A 24,300-nucleotide genomic window follows, 5' to 3' on the forward strand; every position below is an offset into this window, starting at 1 on the left:
TTTTTTCTCCAGACAGAATCTCCTTTCCTCATAGCCCTGAGTTTCAGGTCCAAAAGGCCTGACTGTCAGACTTCCCTCTATTCTCCCACTGTCCTGAAACCTGATTTAGAAGACATATTTGAGCTAATACCCCATAACTGGAAGAGCTATTAGTCCATTCATAAAGGAGGAATCTCTGTGGCTTCTATTCTGAACAAGAAAGTCCCAGGATGGTGAAGTGCCAGGCTGAGGAAGAGTTAACTGAGCCAGGTACCCTTGTGTGAATGCAAGAACATTCCTGGAAGGCCTCCAATTAAAATATTCCTATAATCGCCATCATCACCACTCCAAACATTTTCTCATTTGATTTCCTTTTGCCTACTAAGCTCTTTTGCCTTGAATTCAAAATCCTCATAATTTACCATTTCTTGTCTTCTCATATGGCTTTCCTCCATGAACTAAACAGTCAACAAATTCAGTGTTTATCATGCACTGGCTCCAGTCAGGTTGGACTTACACTCACGGTTGTGGTCCCACCTTCTTTTGCCTTAAAGCCTCCTTTCCTCACCTTTTGTCTAGCAAACTTGCCATTGTTAAGGCCAAACTTAAAGGCCACTTTCGTCCTCCATTGTCTTCAGGGATTCTCCTCCAAAAGGAGGTTCCTCGATTCTCCCCTGTGGCTTTGTTGCCTTCCTCTAAGTGAGCTGGTCTCCTCTCATCTCCAGCTGTTTTGCCATTCTATACCTAGCACCTCACCCACCTTCCCAGCTCCCTTTATGTACCGTCCTCCTTTATTGGAATGGAAGTTTCTTGAGGGCAGACTGCCCTGTTTGTGGATTTCCAGCACTTTCCCAGTACCTAGTGCATTAAGTATTTAAGAAATGCTTTATTTACTTAAGCTATTATTGCCTTTTTTTTAGTCATGTCCAACTCTTCATGATCCCATGTGTGATTTTCTTAGCAAAGATAATGAAGCAGTTTGCCATTTCTTTCTTCAGCTCATTTTATAGATAACTGAGGCAAACAGGGTTAAGGGGAGGGCAGGTAATCAGTCCTGCTATGCCTTTGAAGTGTGGGGTGGTTAGGGGCAATACAGTCTCTCTGAACTGTTATGACTTTTAACAAAGTAAAGAGGAGATTAAGGCACACTAAAAGCAGAACTTTCCTATTAAATGGCACACAGTTAGTAAGCCATATTTGTCAGATCTTCACTCTACCTTCTGCACCACCTAGCTATCCTTTTACTTTAGGGCCTTAATAGTTGTTGAATAAATAAAGTGAATGAACAAAGATACAGATATCTAATGAAGGTCAAAACGGTTTTCTAAACATCAAGCAATTCCCCTATTCATTATAAAAATATATTTAGAACCTTGATTAATCCGGTTATTAATTACTCTCTGCCCACCACTCCAGATCACAACATCTAGGATCTGTGGCCTGGACTCCTCTCTAGCAGGAGGAAGGAAATGACAGATGGAGGCAGTTATTTGCTCACAAAGTCCAGGGTTATCTGAAATGCCCCAGGCTCCTTGACAATTGAAACTCCAATTAGTGCAGAAAAGGCTAAAGTTGAAACAATTTGGCTCCCAGAAGGATGCTGGGCTCAGACTAATGAGAACGGGAACACAGAAAGGGAAATCCCAGCCCAAGGCCCTCCCCACCCCAGGGAGGAGGCTGAATTGTGAGAGCTGGAAAAGAGGGAGCTTTGCCAGAGGGCAGCATGGAAACCTGGGGGTCTCAGTCCTGCGGTGCCTTTGAGGTACAGGGTGATTAGGGGCAATGCAGTTGCTCTCCGAGCTGCAGAGAATTTAACAAAGAATTTAAGGAAACATGGAAAGCAGAACTTTCCATGGTAGTCGATGGAGCTGGCAGAGGAGAGACCCTCTTTGCCTTAGGCCCTGCCACTGTGACCTTCCCAGAGTTTTTCTCTACGGCTCTCATTTTCCTCATCTGTAAAATGGATTAAATCATTCCTAAGGTTCCTTCCTTCAGCTCTGATCAAGGATCCTGGGGTTTAACTGAAAATTAAGGGCCCAGGGCCAGGTCCCCTCTGGCTGCCCCCCCCAGGGTTCCACAGAGGCTGGGGGTGTGATTCCGACCTCCTCAGGGGCCCCAGGGGGGAGGTTCCTGGTCTCCAGTTAGCCACTCGTGGGAGCAGGCTGTTTGCTGAGCAGATCTCTGAGAGGAAGGGAGGAGATTTGCCCTAATGAATGTGCAGGAGACAATGGAGGCTCCAGAGGGAGGATTATAAAATCATTATGGTTTATATGATGATTGATCACTCTGTCGGGAGAGCATCATCCTGGAATAGGGATAAACAGTAGCGATGAGGAGTGGACAGAGCAGATAACAGCCAAGGCCCAAGCTTCTCCAAGAGCTCATTTGCCTGTGATTTGCATCTCATCTGCATATCACAAGGGTAGATTTCACATCAGGGAGCCCCTCGGCCCCAGGTTTCCCTGGGACTCCCCTTTTGTTCCAAGATCACCCGTTTCCAGAAATTCTCACCCACCACCCGCACTGACCCTCCCTCTTCCTGGTTCCCTTCTCTCCCGGCAGTCCCTCCTGTGCCTCTGCAGACCAGCCCGGCATGGATACAGCCTTTGTCCGGCCTCGGCGGCCCGTTTCCCGCCTCAGCGGGGCCGTCTCCATGCCCTGGGTGGGAGCCCGGGGGCCCTCAGTGGGCATTGGCTGGCACTCGGCTCAGATAGAAGGCTCGGGAAACCTCTCGGTAGGCGTTTCGGAGCAGGACGTAGGGAAAGCAGGACTCCAGCATGTCCAGGGTGAGGAAGGAGGACTCCTCAACCACCTGAAAGATGCCCGGGGAAGAGAAAGCTTGAGGTCAGAAGGCATTGTCCCAGGCTCTTTGCCCCCCACACACACACACACACACATGCATCACATGTAGCTTCCTCAACTGATTCTCCTGTGGCATGAAATCTCCAGCCTCACCCAGCAGTCAACTTCCTCTGGACAAGCTCCATCTTACTGAGGTGCCTCATAAAGTGGGGTTCGCAGAGCCCCTCATTGCAGGCTGAGCAGAGCACACTAGCGCCACCGACACTATCCCCTCCTGCACATCCCAGAACCTTCTGTAGCTCCCTACTGCCTCTAGGATAAAATTCTAAATCCTTTGTCTCATCTCCCATCTTTCCAGGCTGGTCCCATGCATGAATCAGGATTCAGTTTTCTAGAGAAGCAGACCTCCTGTTCCCTACTCTATCTCCTAACTCCGCAACTTTGCACAAGCTTCCCCACCCCCATGGATAGAGTGATTAGAGAGCTAGCCTCAAAGCCAGCAGGATCTGAGTTCAAATCCTGCCTCAAACAGACCCTGAATTCTTCTAGACTGCAGAGAAAGTATCACCCTGCATTGGCAAAATAAGTTACCTCATGTGGGCGTTCTCTACCAATGAAACCACAGGCCCAAAGTGCTCTCCTCCTATGCTACAAGTCTGATAACTCTTCTTCCCCATCTCCCACCCAAATCAGGTATAAGCTTCGTGAGGGCAGGCACTCTGTGCACTTCTCCCATTGCTGAACAGTGTACCTAGCACTTTAACAGAAACTTAAATATTTGTCTGACAGGAATTATGTCCCTAGTTCTAGGTTCAGAGTTGACTAGGTAATGTGGTCTCTCTCCATTCTCTCTAAGAAATTTTCTGCCCTCCTCCATCTGGGCTGGATAAATGGAGGCCAAAAGAAGGAAAAGGGCCCAAGTAACCTAACAATACTGCAGGTTTTCAGTCCATGAGCTCCAAAAGCTTCTAACTTCCAGTGGGAGCTGGACTAAAAGTGAGAAATCAGCACCTGTGGGTGAAGAGTGGAGAGGGAAATGAGAGACAGAGACCAAGAGAGGAGAGAAGGGAAACTCAGAGAGGGAAACAGAGAAAGGAAAAGGAGGAGAAAAAGAAAGAGGAGGAGCAGGAGCAGGAGGAGAATGAAAGAGAGAAACAAAAAGAAAGGAGGAAGGAGGAATGAATCAAAGAGACAGAGAGAGTAGAAAGAGAGAAAAAGGAGAGAAAAGGAAGAAATAGAGTAGAACCAATCCTCAAGACACCTCAGGCCCTCCCTACTGGGCCCAAACTCCTCCCTCTTTCAATGTGGAGTTTGGGGAGCTATGAGGATATTGCAGGGAAGAAAGGGACATGATTAATTAGTCTAATTAAAATCTGGCATGCTGAGATAGGCCCCATAGTTAAGTTGAGTAGCACCATAGATCAAGATGCCCAAGGAGGCTTGGGTATATGTGGGTAAAGCCAGACTGGTAGGAAGGAATAGAATTGACTGTGCTGATCCAGAGACAGACTCTCCTCTCTCAAGAAACCAGGGGTTTCATGTATAATAGACCACATTGGCAGTCTGGTGAAACTAAAGATCCCTTCTCCAAATAATCTTTTTTAAAATTCATAAGTAAAGGAAACACTAAATTTCAACAAGAGATTGGTGAAATTAAAATTTTAATTTTTCCCCAACCTATTTACAGATACCCTGAAATCTATCCATGGATTCCTTAGGGGGCTGGGGATCCCAAGTTTAAAATCTCTGCTCTAGAGAGACTGTCTTGATTCAATCTGGGTTATAGGAGAGAAATCCCATCTCTGTCAGCCTCCTCTTCACCAAAAAAAAAGGGGGAGACGAGGCAGCTAGATGGCACAGTGGATAGAGCACCAGCTCCGAAGTCAGGAGGATCTGAGTTCAAATCTAATCGCAGACACTTAATACCTCCTAGTTGTGTGACCCGGGCAAGTCACTTAACCCCAAATACCTCAACAACAACAAAAAAAGAAAAGAAAAAAGGGGAGAAAAGAAATGACCATTTATATGACATTTAAATAATCACTGTCTTAGATGTTTTTATTATCTCCATTCTACAATTAAGGAAAATGTGACAAACAGAAGTTACTTGTCTAAGATCAGATAGCTAATAAGGGCTAAGGCTATATTTGAATTCAGGTTCTCCTAACTCCAGGTCCAGGATTCTATCTACTATATCATCTATCTCTTTCCATTAGTCAGGGACCATCTTGCCTTCAAGTTCTAGCTACCACATGGTACTACAGCTCTCATTTTGGAGGTGGGAAGATAATGGTGAGAGAAGAGGATCATCTTTCCTATTTAAGAAACAGCAAGAGAAAGAAATTTCATGATACTTATTCTAGCATGTATATGGCACTTCTCTAATGTTCCCCGTTTTTTACACAAACACCCTTCTATTTCCCCAAGCAGGGGCAGGTAGGAGAAAAATGGGCTGTAAAATTGAACCAATAAGGGTTTGAATTGCAAGAAGAGTTTCTCAATTGGCAGTAACTAATGACAAGGAGGGAAGCTAGGTCAGCGTTTTCCTAGGAAACCTTCCTGGGATAAAAGGAGAGAACTGACCTTCCTGGAGGAACAAAGAATCTCTAGATGTCCTGCCACTTTTCATACTTTGACCTCTCTTATTATTTCTGCTCATTACTATAACAGCTCATTCTGTTTAATTTTGACATAACAGCTCATTCTGTTTAATTTTGAGGGGAGCCAATAAGGGTTAAGTGATTCATCCAGGATCACAAGGTCATAGAACAAGTAAGTGTCTGAGGCTGGATTTGAACTGGGGTCCTCATGACTCCAGGGCTGGTGTTCTATCCACTGTGCCACCCAGCTGCCTCACTCAGGCACTTAGTAGTGATAAAGTTCTTAACGCATGACCAAAGTCCCAATCCCGGGTCTGTCACTTGCTACCTATATGACCCCTTGATTTTTCCTGGCCTCAGTTTCTCATCTTATAAATGAGAAAGTTGGACTGAATGATTTCTGGGCTCAAAACCTATCTTTCATTTTGATGTAGGTAATAAAAATATTATCCCCAATTAAATATTGACCCTTCAAGGGCTCTAGGCAGAGAGAAAAGAGAGCTAGACCTCTGCCTCATCCTTCTAGACCATTGCCTTCTATCTGAGATCTATTCCTGGATCAAGCAGGACAGCAGGGGTCAGGAAAAGTGCCCAGACTCCACATCTGAGACAGTCCAAGGGGAACAGGGAAGTAGTCCAAAGTTTGAGGCATCTTGAGATGTTTTCCAAAGTCAAGAATTCAGCCTCCTGCTTCTCTAGTTATTTACAACTTTAGAGTTGAGATATTTGCATTTCAATTGATTTGCTTAAGCTCACTCCACCACCACCACCACCATCTTTACAAAATCATAAATCCAGACTCTTCTCTCATTACAGAACTGGTCTCCCTGCCTCTGTCCAGAGAAACTTGGTTTTCTTTATTTCCCCAAACAGGAAAATCACAAAGGTGCTTGTGAAGGGGATGACAAAGAAAAGACCTTCTGCTATGTCCAGTCTTCACAGAAGTAGAAACCAAATTTCTAAAAGAATGAGCAATTTTATGGGGTTTCTTGACCCCATACCAATTTTAAATACAACTAAATGTCTCCTTTTATCTCACTCGACCTCCCCTATTAATCCAATCAACAATCATTTAATTCTTTGGGGCTCTTGGTCAAACCTTGCTCAGTGGCCTGAGTCATGAGCTCAAAGGGCACTGGTAATAAGACTGCTGGGGGCTTCCTGGGATATCTAGGTTGCAGAGAAAGCTATCAGGAATCAGACTAGTGAAGTATATACATGAACATACAACTTTGTAGAAGAGCGGTGTGAAGAACAAGACCTAAATGACACTGCCAAGAAACTAGAGCTTCCCCTATCCACCTGCCACCTTATAACTTGTTAGGGTCATAGGTGATGTAGAGATGGGGAGAGGATCTTGGTAATCACTCTGCTCCAACCAGACCAACCTAACAAACTTGTAATATCATCATAATTGGGAGGAAGCACACAACAGTTAGAAAGAGATGGTTCTAATATTTAAGAACTTTCCACAAGAAAGAAAACTAAGGGAGAGAACATGAAAATGTTTCCTCTAGCAATAGTTTTATTATTGAGTCATTCCCAGTTGTGCCTTACTCTATCACCTCGTTTAGGGTTTGTTGGCCAGGATACCAGAAGGGTTTGTCATTTTCTTCTCAAGTTCTTTTTATAGCTGAGGAAACTGAGGCAAAAAATTGGGCTAAGTGACTTGCATGGGGGAGCTGGTCTCTGAGGTGAGTTTGACCTCAGATCTTCCAGACACCAAGCCCTGAACTCTATCTACTTTGCCATGTATCTGTCTTCATTTTACCAGTAGAGCTAATAGGTTAGCAAAAGTATCCTTGATTAGGACATGGTGAGACACACAGTGAAACAAGAGGATCCAGGTAGGAAGGAGACCAGAAGGACCTCCCATCCCTCTTCTTGTTCCAAACAACAAGATGATGGAAAGACACACGATGGACTGAATTCTAAGCTAAGGGTTTTCGGTGTCCTGTATTTAGCTAATTAAGGGATGGAAGTAAAACAAGTAAAGGAGAGCACTCCAGGGGAAGTTGGGGAAAGAGCAGGAAAATTTCTCCAAACTTCTCTAGTTTGATCACTGCCTAAATGTTGGACTTTAAATTCCTAAAGGGCAGAAATGGGTCTACAGAATTTCCTTTGAATAGCCTAGTCAAAAAATAAAACAAACAAATAATGTTTGCCTAGGTCATTGGTAAATTCAGGGAGGGATATATAACAAGGATCAAAAGTCCTTCAGCTGAGATCCAGATTATTTACCATCTGTGTGATTTGGACTACATATCAAACCTCTCTCTCCAAGTCTGTGTTTACTATCTGTAAAACAAAGGAAGAGTTGGACTAGACTGGTTCTAAGGTCTTTTTACAACTTAAAAATGATAGATTATGGATACCACACCCATCTCTGCAGACCCACCAACCCAAGTCAATTGACCACTCACCAAGCGCATCAGCAAAGAAATAGACTCTCGGTTTTTAGACTTCAGTTTATCCACCTCCTGTCCCAGCTGGAGAAGACTGACAGAGGCCACCTGTAGTGGGCAGAGAATTAGGAGAAGGGAGAGGAAAAATATTCAGAGGCAGTAGAAAGAATATGGGAAACCCAGAACCAGAGTTCAAATACTAGGGTGACCTGGAGCAAGGAACAAAAATACATCTTGATACAAGATCTCACAGATCTGTTGTGAAGATTTAAGGAGAATACAAATGTAAAGTACTTTATGAGATATGTAAATTAAAAGTATTTTGAGGGAGAGAGGACAGGGACAGGCATCCCAGATGGAATTAGGTCTGGAAACTTCCTGAAAACTCATGATTAAAGCTAGGCGCCCTCAAGATCAGAGAATCAGGATCATTCCATTGAAAGAATCTGGGTCTTTCTGGCCACTTTAACTTCAGTTACCAATGTAAGTGCTCCCTTAAGAGATCTACAGACTGAGAAAGGAACTGATAAGAATGAAAACTTATGGATTAGTGGCTAACTGTCCCATAGTGCCTTCTATTGCTCAATCTTCTAGACACAGTTGCTGCAAAGCCAGCACTGAGGAGACCTAATCCATGTAATCTTGTTATTCCCCTCCTGTCAGCTTTTTAATAGTTGCTTTTCCTGCTAACATCCAGACTGCAGATAATGGAGAGGGAGGGCCATCTCAAGTCGTCCAGATGTATATCTGGCCACTGGATCCCGATGGCTCTGGAGGGAAAGTGGGGCAGGTGACCTTGCACAGGTAAAAGTTACCTTACTACACTGGTAAAAAGAGATGTCTAGTCTCTGTCTTTGAATTTACAGTTCAATGCTTATCCTTGGCCATTTTACCTATGTTCATTACTCGATGACTTTTCTCTACTAATCACAAAGACAAAGAGTTCGGAACTCTTTACCACCCTCCCTCACTGAAATCCAATTCACTTGTATATTGTGGCACTACCTCCCTGATGTTGTGAATAAAGGACAAACAACAAGATGATGGAAAGACACATGATGGACTGAATTCTAAGCTAAGGGTTTTCGGTGCCCTGTATTTAGCTTATTAAGGGATGGAAGTAAAACAAGTAAAGGAGAGCACCCCAGGGAAAACAGCAATGTAAAGAATGATAACAGCTCACTTCTATAGCATCCTAAATGTTTGCCAATTTCTTTATTCACAACAACTCTCTAAGGCGGCATCAACATATATTATTATCTCCATTTTTTTTATAAATTTTTTTATTTTCAAAACATCTCCATGGATAATTTTTCAACACTGACCCTTGCAAAACCTTGTGTTTCCCCTCCTTCCCTCCATTCCCTCCCTTACATGGCAAGTAATCCAATATATGTTATACATGTTAAAATATATATCAAATCCAATGTATGTAAACATATTTATACAATTATATTACTGCACAAGAAAAATTAAATCAAAAAGGAAAAAAATGAGTAAGAAAACAACATGCAAGAGAACAATAACAAAAAGTAAAAATGCTATGTTGTGATCCACTCTTATTATGTCCATTTTACGAATGAGGAAACTGTTGAGATTAAGGGATTTGCCCATGACTTAATAAATGGTTACTGACTTAAAACTAAATGATCTTGGTTGGTGTCAGATTTGAGGTTAAGAGTCTCCTGCCTTATCCAGGGAGGACCTATCTCAAATCTCTAGGAATCCATGGCAATACCCACTACTACCAATACTACTCTTAGGTTATTTGGAAAGATATTTCTAGATATCATTTAACCTTTGTTTGCCTTACTTTCCTTATGTGTCAAATGGGAAAAATAATATTTTCAGAACCTCTGTTCCAGAATTGTTGCAACTTTAAAGCAATTTATAATAATAATTAATAATAAATACCTTAAAGTTTACAGTTTTTTATATACATTACCTCATTTGATCCTCCCAACAAGCCAGTGGGATAGGTGCTATTATTATCCCCATTTTATAGATGAGGAAACTGAGACTGACAGATTAAGTTACTTACTCGGGGTCCTATAGCCACTAAGTGGATGAAGCAGGTCCAGAAGTCAGGTCTTCTCGACTCCAAGCCCTAACCCTAATATTTATTAATGTGCATAACCATGAGAGTTATTTCTGCTTCATATATTCTAGGTAGAGTAAGGACCCCATAATTTTACATCTTTTTATCTTCATCCCTAGCAAAATGCTTACACACAATAGGCAATGAATTAATATTTTCTGAATGACTATTGCATGGAAGGGTCCAGTCCCTGATATCTAACCCTGACATCTTTTATAGGAAATATTCCCTTGTTCTAGAAGAGTAGCATGATTCCTAAGGACTTCCCCGCCACAATGTAAAAAGACCTCAGACCGTCTAAGCTCTCCCATCCAGAAGGCTACCTCTCAAAGAACTGAGCATCACAAGATCCAGGCAAAAGATGGACAATCATCTCTAAGACATACTGTAAAAGGGATTCCTGTCTAGGAAAGAATGTGGAATGAGATAACCCCAGAGGTCACTTCCAACTCTCAGACTCTGTGAATTCTATGTGGCCTATAAACAGACCTGTTCTGTGTTATATCAAAAGCAAAATTAGGCCTGAAAGATGAGAGTTACAAGGGAGCATCATGCAGTTCCATTTAAGGAAGAACATGCTAGCAATTAAAGTTGTTGTTTTTTAATTCAATGGGCTGCTCTGTGAGGCAATAAGTTGCCCATCACTGGAGGTATTTGAGCAGAAACTGGATGAGAAATATTGCATGGAAGAATTTCCTACAGGAAAATTAGACTCTTAAGGTCTTTTCAGAATCTTAATAGTTCATGAAACCAGTTCCAGAGGCAGTATGAAGTAGGAGAGAAAAACATCAGGTGTAGAGTCTGACATTTACTAGCTATGTAACCCTAGGACAAGTGAGTTTCTCTTTTTGTACTGTTTCCTCATCTGAAAAATGGGTTTGATAATATTTAAACTGCTTCCTTTTGTTGTAAAAACAAAAACAAAACAAAAAAAAACACTACAAAACATGAGTTATTATCTATTATTGCATACCTAGATATTATTCTGCCCCCTCCTCCCGCCAGAGGAGCTGAATAAAAACAGTATAGTGAGACAGAGAGCCAGGGACGGGGGGAGGCGGGGTAAGCTTCTTTCCCCTTCCCATTCCTCAGACCTACTCACCACCAGAAACTCCTTGAGGTGAGTCTCGATGTTCTTGTTGTGAATAGTAAACAGGGCAGCAGACACCTGAATGATGGCTTTGGTCAGGCAGTGAATGTTGTTGTTGTAGCCTGAGGAGTTGGGAAGGGAGAAATGAAAGGGCCACTGGACAGTCTGACAATTCACACAGGGCCCATCCAATGACTTCTGAGCAGGCCCCTCTCCCCCAGCGTCCCCGACCCCAAGCGCTTATCCCAGCCCAGAGCCTGTGGGGATGAGAGAAGGGTTAGTTTTCTGAGTTTTAAACATGCCCTGAATTTCATAAGCTTCCCTTCTTTAGTTGGATTAGAACAGAGCTTCCTCCCCAAGTCATCTCCGTGACCAGCCTTTCTAAAACCCCCATGACCCTTTCTTTCTTTCTTACCATCCTTCTCTATGCTGTAGAAAGAAGAGGAGTCTGTGGCTAGGAGAGGGATGGAGACTGCAAGGAAGATCAGGAGCAGGCAGGCTACTTTGTACTCCTCCTCGGGAGATGAGGTGTCTAAGAGAAACATCAGGGTGGGGGGAGGAAAAGTCTGTGGCCTAGAGGACAGACCACTGGCTCTGGAACCAAAGATAAGGCTTCAGATCTCAGTTCTGCTCCTCAGTGCCTTTGGGGCCTTAGCTATGTCACTTCACTTCAAGAGGTCTGCTAATGAAAAATGAGACTCAGACCAGTTGAGACTTAGTTTCCTCCTCTGTGAAATAGAGACATGGTCCCTACTTCATAGGGTTAGAGGGAAGATCTGGGTTGAGGGATAGGATTATGGGTACAAAGGCAGGAGAACTGGTTATGGGCAGTTCGAGGGAAAGGGAAGGGTTGACAACACTGAGGAACGTGGGTGGGTCTGGGAACACAACTGAGGTTCAAATCCCTTCTGGGTATGTGTGTTTTCACAGATTGTGCTAAATATAGAAAATTTATGAAGAAATATAGGAATAAAGTAGAGTAAAAGCACTATAGTTCAGTCTGTGGGTGGGTGGGTGGGAGAGCTATTACTTAAGTGAATGTGTCTGAGTAAGCAGGCATTGGGAGGCCCAGGCTCACCATGGAAAAAATACAAGAATGCTAGGAGTCTGCAAAACAATTTAGCACTTCATTATATACAAACTTGTGCTATTCTCTCGTATTTTATGTACTAATCTTGCCTCCTCAACTACATTGTAATGTTCTTGAGGGAAGGTTCCAAGTTGTATGCCATAATTGAAAATTGTGGAATGACTGACCTAGAGAAGTTATTTGTATCCCTCTTGGTTGAGGGCAGAGTCTACCCTTATCCAGGCAAAGAAGACATCATTCTCCTTTACCCCCACCAAAGTACAGTCCATATTTTTACCTGCTTTCAGGTTGGCAATGGCAGCTACCAAGGCGGGGTCGATGTCACAGCACACGCCTGCAGCAGAGGCCAGCTCAAAGACACTCATGGTCACCTAGAAGAAAGGAAATGAAATGAATGTCCTGGAAGGGGTGCTCAGGGAGAAGATGGGATGTGTGCTTAGCAAAAGCTCCCAAGACTCATTTTCTATACCCTCTGATTTCTCATGCGTCATTTTTCACCGAAGTATTGTCTTGATTGTCTTCTCATCACTCCCAAGCACCAAAGAAATTAAAAGGCAAATTCCTTAATCTGGTATTCAAGACCTCCTACATTTCTTACTATGACCTCTTCTTTCTGGTCAGAATGATTATCATTTTACTGTCTAGCCCCCACCCTATCCTGGACATTGCTGCCCCTGTTCTTGCCTCTTTGTTCAGAATCCCTCCCCAAAATGCCCTCCATTGGTATTGATCTCAATTATTTTCATCTTTGAAGGCCCAGCACAGATCTTCCACCTTGGGTAAAACATCCTTAACTACCCCTTCCCAACCATCTCTCCCACCACCAAATTCCTATAATGTTTACTCTCTCCACTATTCATATGGAACTTATTATATACTTTATTTTGCTTTGTCAGGCATTAGTCTTGTCTCCTTGCCCTAAAGGCAACTAGGCCTAAAGTCAGGAAGTCCTGAGTTCAAATCCAGCTTCAGACATTCACTAGCTGTGTGATGCTGGTCAAGTCGCTTAATCTCGGTCTGCCTCAGTTTCTTCAACTCCAAAATGAAAATAATAATAGCACCTTCCTCCCAAAATTGTTTTGAAGATCAAATGAGGTATGTAAAGAGCGAAGTGACAGCTCATAGTAGGCACTTAATAAGTATTTGTCCCTTTCTCTTTCTTCCTTTTCCCAACTAGATCATATACTTCTTCTTTATCTCCAATTCCTAGAACAGTGATGAGCTGCAATTACCCCAAAACTCAGTATAATTTCAGATCTTAAGTAAAAGTTAGACATGCTACAGGCTTATAGTATGCACTTAATACTTATAGAATCATTGGATTTTAGAAATGGAAGCAACCTTAAAAGTTGTAGAGATAGTATAGTATGGTGGAGTGCTATGTCTGGAGTCAAAGGATCTGATTTCAAATCCAGACTGCCATTTCTGCCTGTGTGATCTCTAGCAAATCACTTAACTTCTCTGTGCCTCAATTTCCTAATTCAAAGAACTTCAACTCTAGTACTAGTCTAAATTCCCACTTAATATGTTAATTCCTTATATTTCTCTGATTCTGATAGCCATGCAGCCTATACATGAATACTACAAGAGCTCACTACTTTTCAATGCAGCCCAGTCTTCTATTGGACAGGTTTAATTATTAGAATGCTCTTGCAAATATTTAACCCAAATCTTCCTTTTTCTCCAAAGGGCAGAAGAAGAATCATGAGAAAGCACAGTGAATAAGTCCCTCTATCCCCAATATCTCTATATAGGGCTAGAGACACATTTTGAAATATTTCCAATATAAATGAGTTTTTCTAAAGAAATCATCTTCCTATCTTTCCCAAAGCAATAGTCCCCTGTTACCCCAGCCCTCCAAAAGTAATAGCCAGAGCCTCTAATATAAGCATCCATCTCTTCTCCAAACTCCATCTACTCATTTCCATGGAAAGCTTTGCTCAGAGCTCAGTGCTGCCTGGGAGAGATCAGCTTGTCAAATTCCTGACAGGCTGGTGCAGCCCAACCTGGCCATCAGCAGCTGCCAAAAAATGAAGGCTCCCCTGATAAGAAGCTGCCCTTCACTACAAAACCAGACAGCAATTGGAATGAGAGGGCCTTGGGGAGAGCTTCTCATCCAACTCCCCACTTCCAAATAGCCTGTATCCTTCTCGGTATAAAACAAGTTTCTTTTCTCAAATACCTTCAAGAGAATATTTCGTAAGCCCAATTAGATTTTTCTTGAGGAAAACTCATCTAGTCAAGGGGCTAGCAATCTTGGAGAGGAGGGCGCAGGAAAGACTATCTGAGTGCATATTCTTAAAATTTCTATCCTCTTTGAAAAATTTTTTTTCAATTAATATCAGAGAGACTTTGCACCAATTTCATTTCTATTGAATATATTTGTACATATATATATATACATCCATATGTATGTATGTGTATACATATATAATATATGCACATTATACACCCATGGTTATATATAACCATATGTATATACCTATGTGCATATTGTTGTTTTTCAATTGTGGAGATATGTCCAACTTTTTGGGATCCTGTAGATTGTACTGTCCATGAGGTTTTTTGGCAACAATACTAAAATGGTTTGTCATTTCCTTCTCCAGTGGATTAAGGCATAAATTAAGTGACTTGTTCAGAGTCCCACAGCTAGTAAGTATATGAGGCTAGATTTGAATTCAGGTTTTCTTTACTACAGGCCCCAGTGCTCTATCCACCAAGCCATTTAACTATTGTTCCATATATATATAATCATGACACTTTATTTTAAAAGGACAAGATAATATAACACACTAAAAGAAACAGATGAAAAATTACTGATTGTCCCTAAAAATTACTGATTGTCCCTAAAAGACCATTGCTACAGGGCTCATCTGTAGGTCAGGAACTGGTAGGGACCTTGAAGAGCTCCTAAATCCTTCTCACATTAATACATCAGTAAAATAAGTAAATCATACTAGCTAACTGCTAACATAAAATAGTACATACATGTTCTTGGGGGGATGGAGTTTAGAACAGGGATAGAGTGAATAGAAGGAGAAAAGACATATGGCAGCAAGGATATGTTAACAAGGCCAATGATGAAGAAGGGGTTATTCAAATAAAGTACGCCAGTAAAAATAAGATCTCTAGGTCTCAGACAAACTAATCACAAGTACAGAACTTCAGATATATGCCATCTTCTGGTTGTTGACCCCTGGTCTAGTCCAACACTTTTTTAGGAAAGAGAAAACTGAAATCTAAGAAAATGGAATCCCTATTCTTGCTTCAACACTCCTAGTCATATGCCATATAATCCCATTGCTTCTTGCCTTCTTGGAGAAAATCCTTCCCTTTGCCATCATACTATACTTCTTGAAATATTCTAAGAATTATCAAGAAAAAAGTACTCAAGGAATCTCAAACTTCTCCTTGTTGAGTCAACTGCCCCCCAGCGAGGGTGATAAGCTCTGCTGCTCCAGTATGTATGGTTCTTGCTTCCAGAAGACCCACCCACTCCTTCTGCTCCCTACCCCAAGCACACTAACCTATTCCAACTTACTTAGAAGAGGACCTCAGTTGAGACCTGACAACAAGCATGACACATAAGTTAAGGAAAGAACTAAGTAAGCATAGGGTTTGTGGGTTGGGTTTTAGAGCACAAATGATTGTCTAATCTATTTCCTATCATTAGCAGTAAAAGAGAGAAAGATTCCTCTCATCAGGATTCACTGGGGGAAGTTAATTGGAGGGAAGGTGGGATGAAGGGAACAGGAAGAAAGCCCCACCATAGTTCAAGAGTTTGTTGTTTCATTACAAACAGTTTCTTAGACAGGTTGGCTGCATGACACTTTCTCCCTCCTGGTACTGCATGGGAGAGAGTCAGAAGCTGGTACGCGAAGCTTTTAAAAGTCTCAGAAAAAGATTAGGGAGGAGCCAGAGAACTAGGGAACTTCTAAGGGCTGAAGGGATGTAACAGAAATAGAGCAATTCTGTCTCATTGAAAAAGTGCCTGGGCCCTTGATTCAAAAGTAGTAGGGACTCATTTGTACTTTTTCAATATATCATTTGCATTCTGTTCATTTCAGATGGAAGGACACAAGATAACTCTAGCCTCTGCTCCCTACAATATTCTCATAGTCCCTACTCTCTCCTTAAAGTGTCATTCAAAGCATTATTCTCCTCTGAACCCAGAAATGTTCTGGTTTGCAGCCTGGAAAAAAAAAATCACACACAGGTCAAAAGTCACTACCATACCTTTATATCTGTATCTGGAGTGACAAAATCCTTCAAGCACTCAATAGGGCCCATGAGGAATGGGCAGTGGGAAGAAAAAACCTGGAGGAAGAGAGAAAAAAGATCATAGAGGTCTTAATGGGCTGTCCAGTGGCTATAGAAGGGTAAAGGAGTTCTTGAATCAAGCCAGAAGACCCCATCATTTAGGACTGTGAGAACAGCTTGGTCAATGGGAATATCTATAAATCCTGGGGCAATCCTCATATACACTGGCTAAAAAAAACAATTATATGTTTATATACATATATATATATATAATTTTTCTTTGATGTTGGTATATCAGTATAAAATTATTATTATAATCATGAAAACATTATTCATTTAGTGCAGACTCCTGCACTTCTGCCTTTCTCTGATGCACACTATAGATTTAGCAACTCTCTTCTAAGGACCAGATCAGCTCAGTTCAGAGGTTCAGCCACCCAAAAGCTGGCCACCAGGGGGCAAATTTTTGGTTATTTCAACTCATGAAACAGCCTCTGACGCCTCAAAGGGATTAGAGCTATTCTCTGGGATGACATAATAGATTCCTAAAGCACTGGACTAATGTCAAAATATGAGAGATGCCCCCCACCCCATATCTCCCCTGTTCCTAGGGGCTTTCCCTCAAGATCCTGTGTTCCTTTCCTCTGAGTTCTCTGTGATTTGCTAGCTGACTTCCCTTTCCCTTTACCTCTCACCTCTGGGCCCTCCCCCAAGCTCACCTCTCGGAGGCCCTCTTGAGCCATGGCTCTAAAGCTGAGGATGACCCCAATTATAGTCATTCGTTTCAACACATTCTCAGCTCCTAGGAAGGAATGAAAGGAGAATTAGGAGAAGGAGCTCTGCCTGTCAGGGGCATAGGAATCATGCTAAGCTTTCCAGCCCCAACCCCACTCCCTCAGAGAACCCACCTTTCACACTGCTAACGAAGTGGGCAGCTGCCCATTGCCTTGTAGTATAACCCACATAAAGTGTTCCTAACTGACCTCCCAGCCCTAGTGGTGAGAAAGGAGAAAAACAAGGATGCTGGACCACTAAGGAAAGGGGAGGAAACTTACCAGTCAGCTGGGGCAGCAGAGAGGCCATGAGCTCTGGCTTGCTGAAGTTGGATCTAATCTGTACCAGCACATCCATGTTTTCTACTACCAGCTTCTACAATCCCAGGAGCAAGACACCCATGGATTAAGAACTCAGAGAGGAAGAGAAGCTTACCTTCCACGTTCTCCTACCCAGCCAGGAATTCTCTATTTCTCCCCCCAGGCATCTGGACTATCTCCTTCCTGGGGACACCCCCAAACACCCACCCACTAGTAATACCTTCAGCTCCACAATTTGGGAAGTCACGTGCCACATCAGGTTCTCACTTAGAAACTTCATTCCATAGGGTCCTAGGAGCTCAGCCAAAGCCCGCATCTCTGGACAATGAGAAGTCAGAGTTAGGACACCTCCAAGTGGGGCACAAACACAAGTACAAGCGGGGCAAGTTCTGGTCCAAAAGCCTACAGGGGAATTCACCCTGCGCCCAAAAGGACTCTGTTACCCCAGACATGGATTTCAAGGTATAGGGATGACTCTGGGGTTTAGAGTAAAGCCGAATTCACTCATAAATTTTTCCAAGCCCAACCAAGAAATAGGTGGATTTTTAAGACAGGCTAAAGAGAGCATTTTTTCTAGAGGAATAGCCTCTTAAGGATTTTTGGATGGCTTCCAAACAGTAGTGTCAAACTGAAACAGAAACAATTCACTAAACTGTACATAAGGATCCCTGATGGCAACAAATCAATCTAGAAAACCACATACTGAAATTATCTATGTTCTACTATAATTTTGTTTTTATTTTATTAACTACTTCCTAATTACATTATAATCTAGTTTAGGCAGCACTTGGGAGTTATTGTTAAACTGTAATCTGGTAATTTTGCTTTAAAGTATATAAATCAATCTAAAAGCACTTGAGAAGCATCTACTGTGTGCCTGCCACTGTGCTAGGAGTACTGGGAATATCCCCCTCCTTTCTTTAAGTAATGACTGTATAGCCAATAAGATTTTGTATATGCTTAAATTCAAAAGGCTTAAATTCATTCGAGTAATGAAAATGGCAATAACTGACTTTTGTGTATCACTTTGTAGAACACTTTACATATATTAATATATACAGATGTTAATAGATACTGTATACAAAGCTAGAAGAAGACCTGGAAGAAGTTCCCCTTGATATATTTTAACTATGTGACCCTGGGCTAGTTATTTAAATTCCCAATGTGCCCAGGCAACTTTCTTAAGTTTCTTTTTTTAATAGTCTGTTACAATTAAATTTGTTTTAACACAAAAGTGCCTAAGATCTTCATGGATCTTCCTTTTTGCTTTAGGGAGTTTGTTTTAGACAAAAAGTTGTAAGTATATTCACTATTACTCAAAGCTCCCAGTCAGGAAAATTTCCAACATTTATGCAGGAGTTTGATTACCTAACTCACTTCCCTGCCTAGTTTTTTATATCCATCTCTAGTAATCCCCTGGTTATCACTGTGGTTGAGGCAAGATTCAGGAAGTTGGAATATTTGGGTAACAAGAGGCAGATCCTGTTACAGGATCTGTGGACAGAAAGGCATGGGAGGGAAGGAAGGAAGGAAGAAGGGGGGGGGGGAGAGAGAGAGAGAGAGAGACAGACAGACAGACAGACATGGGAGGAGAAGTAGGAGGAAAGAATAGATCTTTTATTGAAACTCCCTTAGTCCTTAAGTAGGTAGACACAACTGGTAGCATCAGCTCAAACTGCCTACTGAAAGAGATCTCTCAGTTCAATTGCCCTCTTCAATACTTCTCTTTTCTGAACAGCTCACACCTATCTACCATTTCTCCTTTTGCTGCTTGCCCCAGGCCTGCCTTTTTCTGGGTTAGTTCCACATAAACCCACTCCTTGCTACTTATACATGGTCGGAATCCCTTTTTAGTCCTGAAATCATTCATTCTTTTCTTCCAAGTGCTTCAAGGAAAGCTGATTCAAGGAAATGTACAGGTCCTGGGCATCCTCAGTTCTCACTATCAAGAGCTATCAAGAAGCGGTTTTTGTTTTTTTTTTACCAAAAAAAGGGCAATTATTTTAAGTAAGATAACATTATAAATTATAGAGAAGGTGCTGACAGGAATAAGAAGAGAAAATCCCTCACTAAATGGGGGCTCCTCACAATGAGGGAATCTTTTTTTTTTTTCTTAAACCTGGACCTGTAATTTCATTGGTGGATAAACTTCCCTGTACCAGTACAGATCAGCACCTGCTCTTCAACTTATAGAATGGCTTTTATTCAGTAAAAACATAGATGGAAAAACAGAAACACAGAGAGTTTTAAGTTATTTGTCCAGAGTCCCACAGCCAGCAAGTACCAGAGGCAGCACTTAAACCCAGGACTTCAGTATTCCAATGCCAGCCATCAATGCACTAATGCAGGTTGGAGAGAAGCAAGGTCCTGCCATGTAGGAGAGTGATAGAGAAACCACACTGATAAGCAGAGGCAGTAAGGAGGCAGAAGTACACATTCAGAGTTTTTTGAGACCCCTCAGGAAGGGGGGAAGAGGAACCTACATGGAGACAAGAAAGGGGAAAGGTCACATCATCATCCCACTCCTGCCCCCTACCTCCAAGCAGGGTTGCTTAGGGTTAAAACTTGAAAGAAAGCAAGTAGCTTGTTTATATGTCATTTCAGGCAGAGAAAAAGAAATTTGGATTGTTTATCAACTGGCACCTATTCTTTTAGTCATCACAACGGCCTCAAAACTTTCATAAGGGGCATTCTTCCCTCCTTCCCCTTACCTTCTTTCTCCCTCTCTGTCTCTCTACCTTTTTCCTTCTCTTTCTCCCAACCTCTTCCCTTCTCCTTCTCCCCCTACCTCTTTCTCTCATCTCCCTTTCTCTGCCTCCCAAAACATACACTAGGTCCTGGGTAAGGCCCTAAAATCTCTCTAACAAACTCTTACCCCCCACTCAGTCCCTAGTCCCCCAGCCTTTAACAAGGCTTATCAGAATAATCAATGCATTTGGAATCAGAAGTCCACTTCCCAACTCTGCCACTAGCTGTGTGACCATGGGACCAGTCACAAATTCTCAACTTCTTTTTTCCTATCTATAAGATAACACTTAAAGAGACCTGCATCCCAGGCTTATTGTAAGAAAGCACCTGGTATATCTGAAAGCATAATATAAATGTGAGTATTATATTACTTTAAGAATTTAAGAAAGTTAATAAAATTAAGAAAAGTAATTTTGTTAATTTTCTTAAATTCTTATATATATAATAATATATATTGTGACTTCATCACCGTAGGAAGCTTGGGGTGAGGAACTCCCTCTCCCTAGACAGGTCAGAACACTTTCTATAACTTAACTTCTCAGAGAATTGTCTTGAACTGTGAGAGGACACAGGTAGAACTTGAACCTGGACCTTTCCTGACTCTGAGGCAAGGTCATATTTATTAATTATAGCTATTAATTGAGTCTCAATCACTAATAATAAGAGAATGTCCTTCTTCGAGCTATAAAAATTCTGCTTGACTTTCAGCCCATTCCCTCATGTTCTGCTCTCTATTTAAATAAAGTAATTTGTCTTGTGGAATAAAGCTATCCAGAGACTAGAATGCTGCTACTCTTTTTGCTTTTTTCCTTATTATCTTGTCTTATTATCCCCCAGGCCGGCTGTCTCTAGGCTGCACTCATTTTGGAGCTCCTATTCACAATTTCCCTCATCCTTCTGAGATTGGAAAGAGAGGGAGTGGAAAGAGGTAGAATTGTTCTAAAATGGATCCCAGGAAATAGAGAATGTGTAGAATAAAGACCAGAAAAGTAACTAGAATAGGAAGGAGATACCTAGAATGAGACCCAAAGAGGAAAGAACATCATGATAGAGGAGCAGGAGCACCAGTACTGGAATCAGAGGATCTGAATTACAATCCCAGCTTTTCCTTACCATCTGTATATGAGCAAGTCTCTTCCTTTCTCTGAACCATGGATGCCTCTTCTCTAAAATGAGGGCGTTAGACTACTTGACTTCTAATCCCTTCCAACTTTGACAGTACAGTCTGGGATGAGAATCTCACAAGGCGGGCCCAGCCTCTCAGGTATTGACGCTCACCTGAAACGTCGGAGAATTCTTCAGCATTGAAGCTCTGCTCCCCTTCCCTGGGGATGCTGATGAAGGCCTGCATGGCTGGAGAAAGAATGATAGTCCCACTGCTGGCTTGTCTCAGAAGGCTCTCCAGGTACCTGTAAATACAGCCAAGACAGTGAAGAGGGGAGTGAGGGGAGGTAGAGGAAGGTGCTCTCTGTCCAACTCAATCCAATCAGCCTGTACACACTGCTCCTGAGGGAAAACTCAGCTGGGATGGGGGAAAGGAAGAGGTCAGGATTCCACAAAACCAGAATAGATTGTACAACATTCTAATTAACAACTCAAGCTGCCAACTCAAAAAATAATTGTCTCTAATTTGCAAGCCACTTTGCCTCTCTCTTGCATGACAATCATTTTGTGTCAAAATGCAAGGGACTTTCCTAGCTTTCTTTCCTTTTAGTCCCAGTAACCCCCCTCTCCCCTCCCCAAACTCAAGACTTGCTCTGTCAGGCTTTGTGGATTCATCTGAGTTGAGGGAACTGAGTAGGAGGGACTCCTTTCTCAGGTTGAATGGCATCAATTAGAATACTAACTTCAGACTCTAGGAAGTAAGGGAACAGGCATTTATGAGGTAGCTACTATTATATTATCTATAATATAATTATATTATAACTACTATAATATCTCATTTGATCCTTTCAACAACTGTGGGAGGTAAGTGCTGCTATTGTCCTTGGTTTACAGTTGAAAGAACTGAGGCTGATGGAGGTTAAGTGATTTGTCCAGATTCACACAGATAAGTGTCTTTGGCTGCATTTGAACTCAGCTTTTCATAACTCAAGGACTAATAGTCTATCCGTTGCTCCTTTTAGCTGCCAAGGCGTACAGGATGCTCATCTATACAAACTTAATATCCAGGCCCAGAAAAAAGCCTAGGAATGCTACATCCGGGCTCCAAAACCCACCCCCCTTACAAGAGACAACTAGGGAGAATGGCAAGAGCCCTAGTTCAAATCCAGCCTCTGCCACTTAATATCTGATCTCAGGAAATTCTTCCCTTCTTTTTGGCCTCAGGTTCTTCATCTGTAAAGTACCTGGCTGCAGGCTCTTTCCTGCCCCCTACATTTCTAGACCCTATGACATTCCTCCCCTTTGCTTCTGATTAAATGGAGAGAAATCTAAGTCATGGAGGCAGCCTTTCTCACCCCCCCTCTACACCCCCTCACCCCCGCAGGCCCTTTCTCCGCTGGGATACGAACCCCCCATTCACTCCAGTCTCTGTCCCCACATTCTGCCCCTCCTCCCCCCTCACACACACACCTCTATACACCCACAGCCAACCCACTATGGGGGCTCCTGAAAGTTGTCTGTCTCCAGCTGATTCTGGATCAAGAGCGCCACCCAGTGGCCTCACCTGTGCAAGTTCCTCCAAAACTCTGGGGTAAGGTGAAGACTCCTTATCTCTGAAGAGAACCCTACCATGGAGTGGGAATAACCTTCCAGGAGCTCATTATGAGGCCTGAGAAACAGGGGGCACTTGTTTGGAGGAAAGGCGACGGTAACCCCAAAGGAAAAGGATGGAATTAGATTGGGCACAATGGAAGGAGATTCGGACTTGAAGTCAAAAGACATGGATTCAAATTCTTGCTCTTTCACCAGCTGGAAGAACAGCTCCCTCTTTTGTTTAAGCTCACAGGGGTCCTCAAACTTTTAAATAGGGGGCCAGTTCACCGTCCCTGAGACTGTTGGAGGGCCTGACTATAATAAAAACAAAACCTTTGTTTTGTGGGCCTTTAAATAGCTTCAAAGCCCCGGGGGAGAGGGATAATCCTCCTCAGCTGCCGCATCTGGCCCGCAGGCGTAGTTTGAGGACCCCTGTAAAAGGTTTTGTTTAAACAAAATCCCTCAAGCTCTCAGGATTTCTTAACTTCTGTTTCCTCACCGGCAGAAGGAGGGGGTTGAATTAGGTAGGTGAGTTCTGAGGTCTCTTCCAACTCTAAACCCAGGCCCTGAGTTAGAGCAGAGTCGGAGTGAAAAGAATTAAGGAGGAAGAGGAGGAAGGGAGGCTGAGAGGAGAGCCGAAAGAGAGCTTACCAGTTGGTATAGAGAGTAGTGATGGTCTGCTCCCCGGAGGAGTCCAGCGGCTGCGTCTGCTGCAGGAGAGCGTTCCGGATGACCCGAGAAACATCCACACCCAAGAACTGGGTCAGTGACTGGATGAAGCCGATGTAGGCCTTGACCCCCGCCAGCACTTCAGAGGGCCTCGCGATCTCCTGAGTCGCGGCGTTGTAACCAGCCAGCCACACCACGGCTCTGCAGTGAAACGGGCCGAGGAGCAAGAGCTCTGGGATCCCTGTTTGCCAGCCCAGGCCCGGAGGGCCCACCCCACCCCCTTCCCTTCTAGGTGCTTTCCTTAGTCTCAAAGGAAGAACTAGTCACAGCTCCTCTGAGAGATGTTGAGGTTTCATGCTGTGAGATCCTGGGGCAGGGAGTGGGAGCATTCCTTCCTAACAGCAGGTTTTTGAGGACATGTAGGAGAGAACATCAGGACTTAGTTCCTTGAGAGTTGGGATGGGAAATGACTTGGGGTGGGAAGAAGCAGAGAAAAGGAAAGATTTTAAAGACAATTTTATATACTTTGGTTTCCCCTATGGCCAAATCTAGACAGAATCCTATCCATACCAGAGTTCGTGGGGGCTGGGCTTGGGGTAGGAAGCAGAAATCCTTCAGGGAAATTATTAAGTTATTCACATAGACATTGGCACTGGGAAAAGCAATTAGCCTTTGATTACACATAGAATTTCCCAAAACAAATCTTTATTACCGAACTGCCTTCTTCCTGACCATCAGCAACCTTCTTTCCAAGGCGCCAGGGAAAAT

The 24,300-nt window shown here is 42.8% G+C and overlaps 1 protein-coding gene across 2 annotated transcripts in view; it reads right to left on the reverse strand.

Annotated features, from left to right (window-relative positions):
• Positions 1–2,222: 2,222 nt before the first annotated feature.
• Positions 2,223–24,300, reverse strand: part of NCKAP1L (NCK associated protein 1 like) — a 54,545-nt gene continuing 32,467 nt past the window's right edge. Inside the window, exons 21-31 of one of the 2 annotated variants that reach the window (XM_052000567.1) lie at positions 23,515–23,733; positions 21,445–21,575; positions 17,639–17,736; positions 17,380–17,473; positions 17,020–17,126; positions 16,301–16,381; positions 12,342–12,435; positions 11,390–11,506; positions 10,987–11,096; positions 7,805–7,894; positions 2,223–2,791 (exon numbers count right to left, since the gene is read on the reverse strand). In XM_052000567.1, the coding sequence (XP_051856527.1) occupies positions 2,660–2,791; positions 7,805–7,894; positions 10,987–11,096; positions 11,390–11,506; positions 12,342–12,435; positions 16,301–16,381; positions 17,020–17,126; positions 17,380–17,473; positions 17,639–17,736; positions 21,445–21,575; positions 23,515–23,733 (1,273 nt within the window). In that variant the 3' untranslated portion in view covers positions 2,223–2,659. The remainder of the gene's footprint in view (positions 2,792–7,804; positions 7,895–10,986; positions 11,097–11,389; positions 11,507–12,341; positions 12,436–16,300; positions 16,382–17,019; positions 17,127–17,379; positions 17,474–17,638; positions 17,737–21,444; positions 21,576–23,514; positions 23,734–24,300) is intronic. The other variant, XM_052000568.1, reaches the window with a different exon arrangement.

This window comes from Antechinus flavipes, chromosome 5 (genome assembly GCF_016432865.1).
Source record: "Antechinus flavipes isolate AdamAnt ecotype Samford, QLD, Australia chromosome 5, AdamAnt_v2, whole genome shotgun sequence".
NCBI lineage: Eukaryota > Metazoa > Chordata > Mammalia > Dasyuromorphia > Dasyuridae > Antechinus > Antechinus flavipes.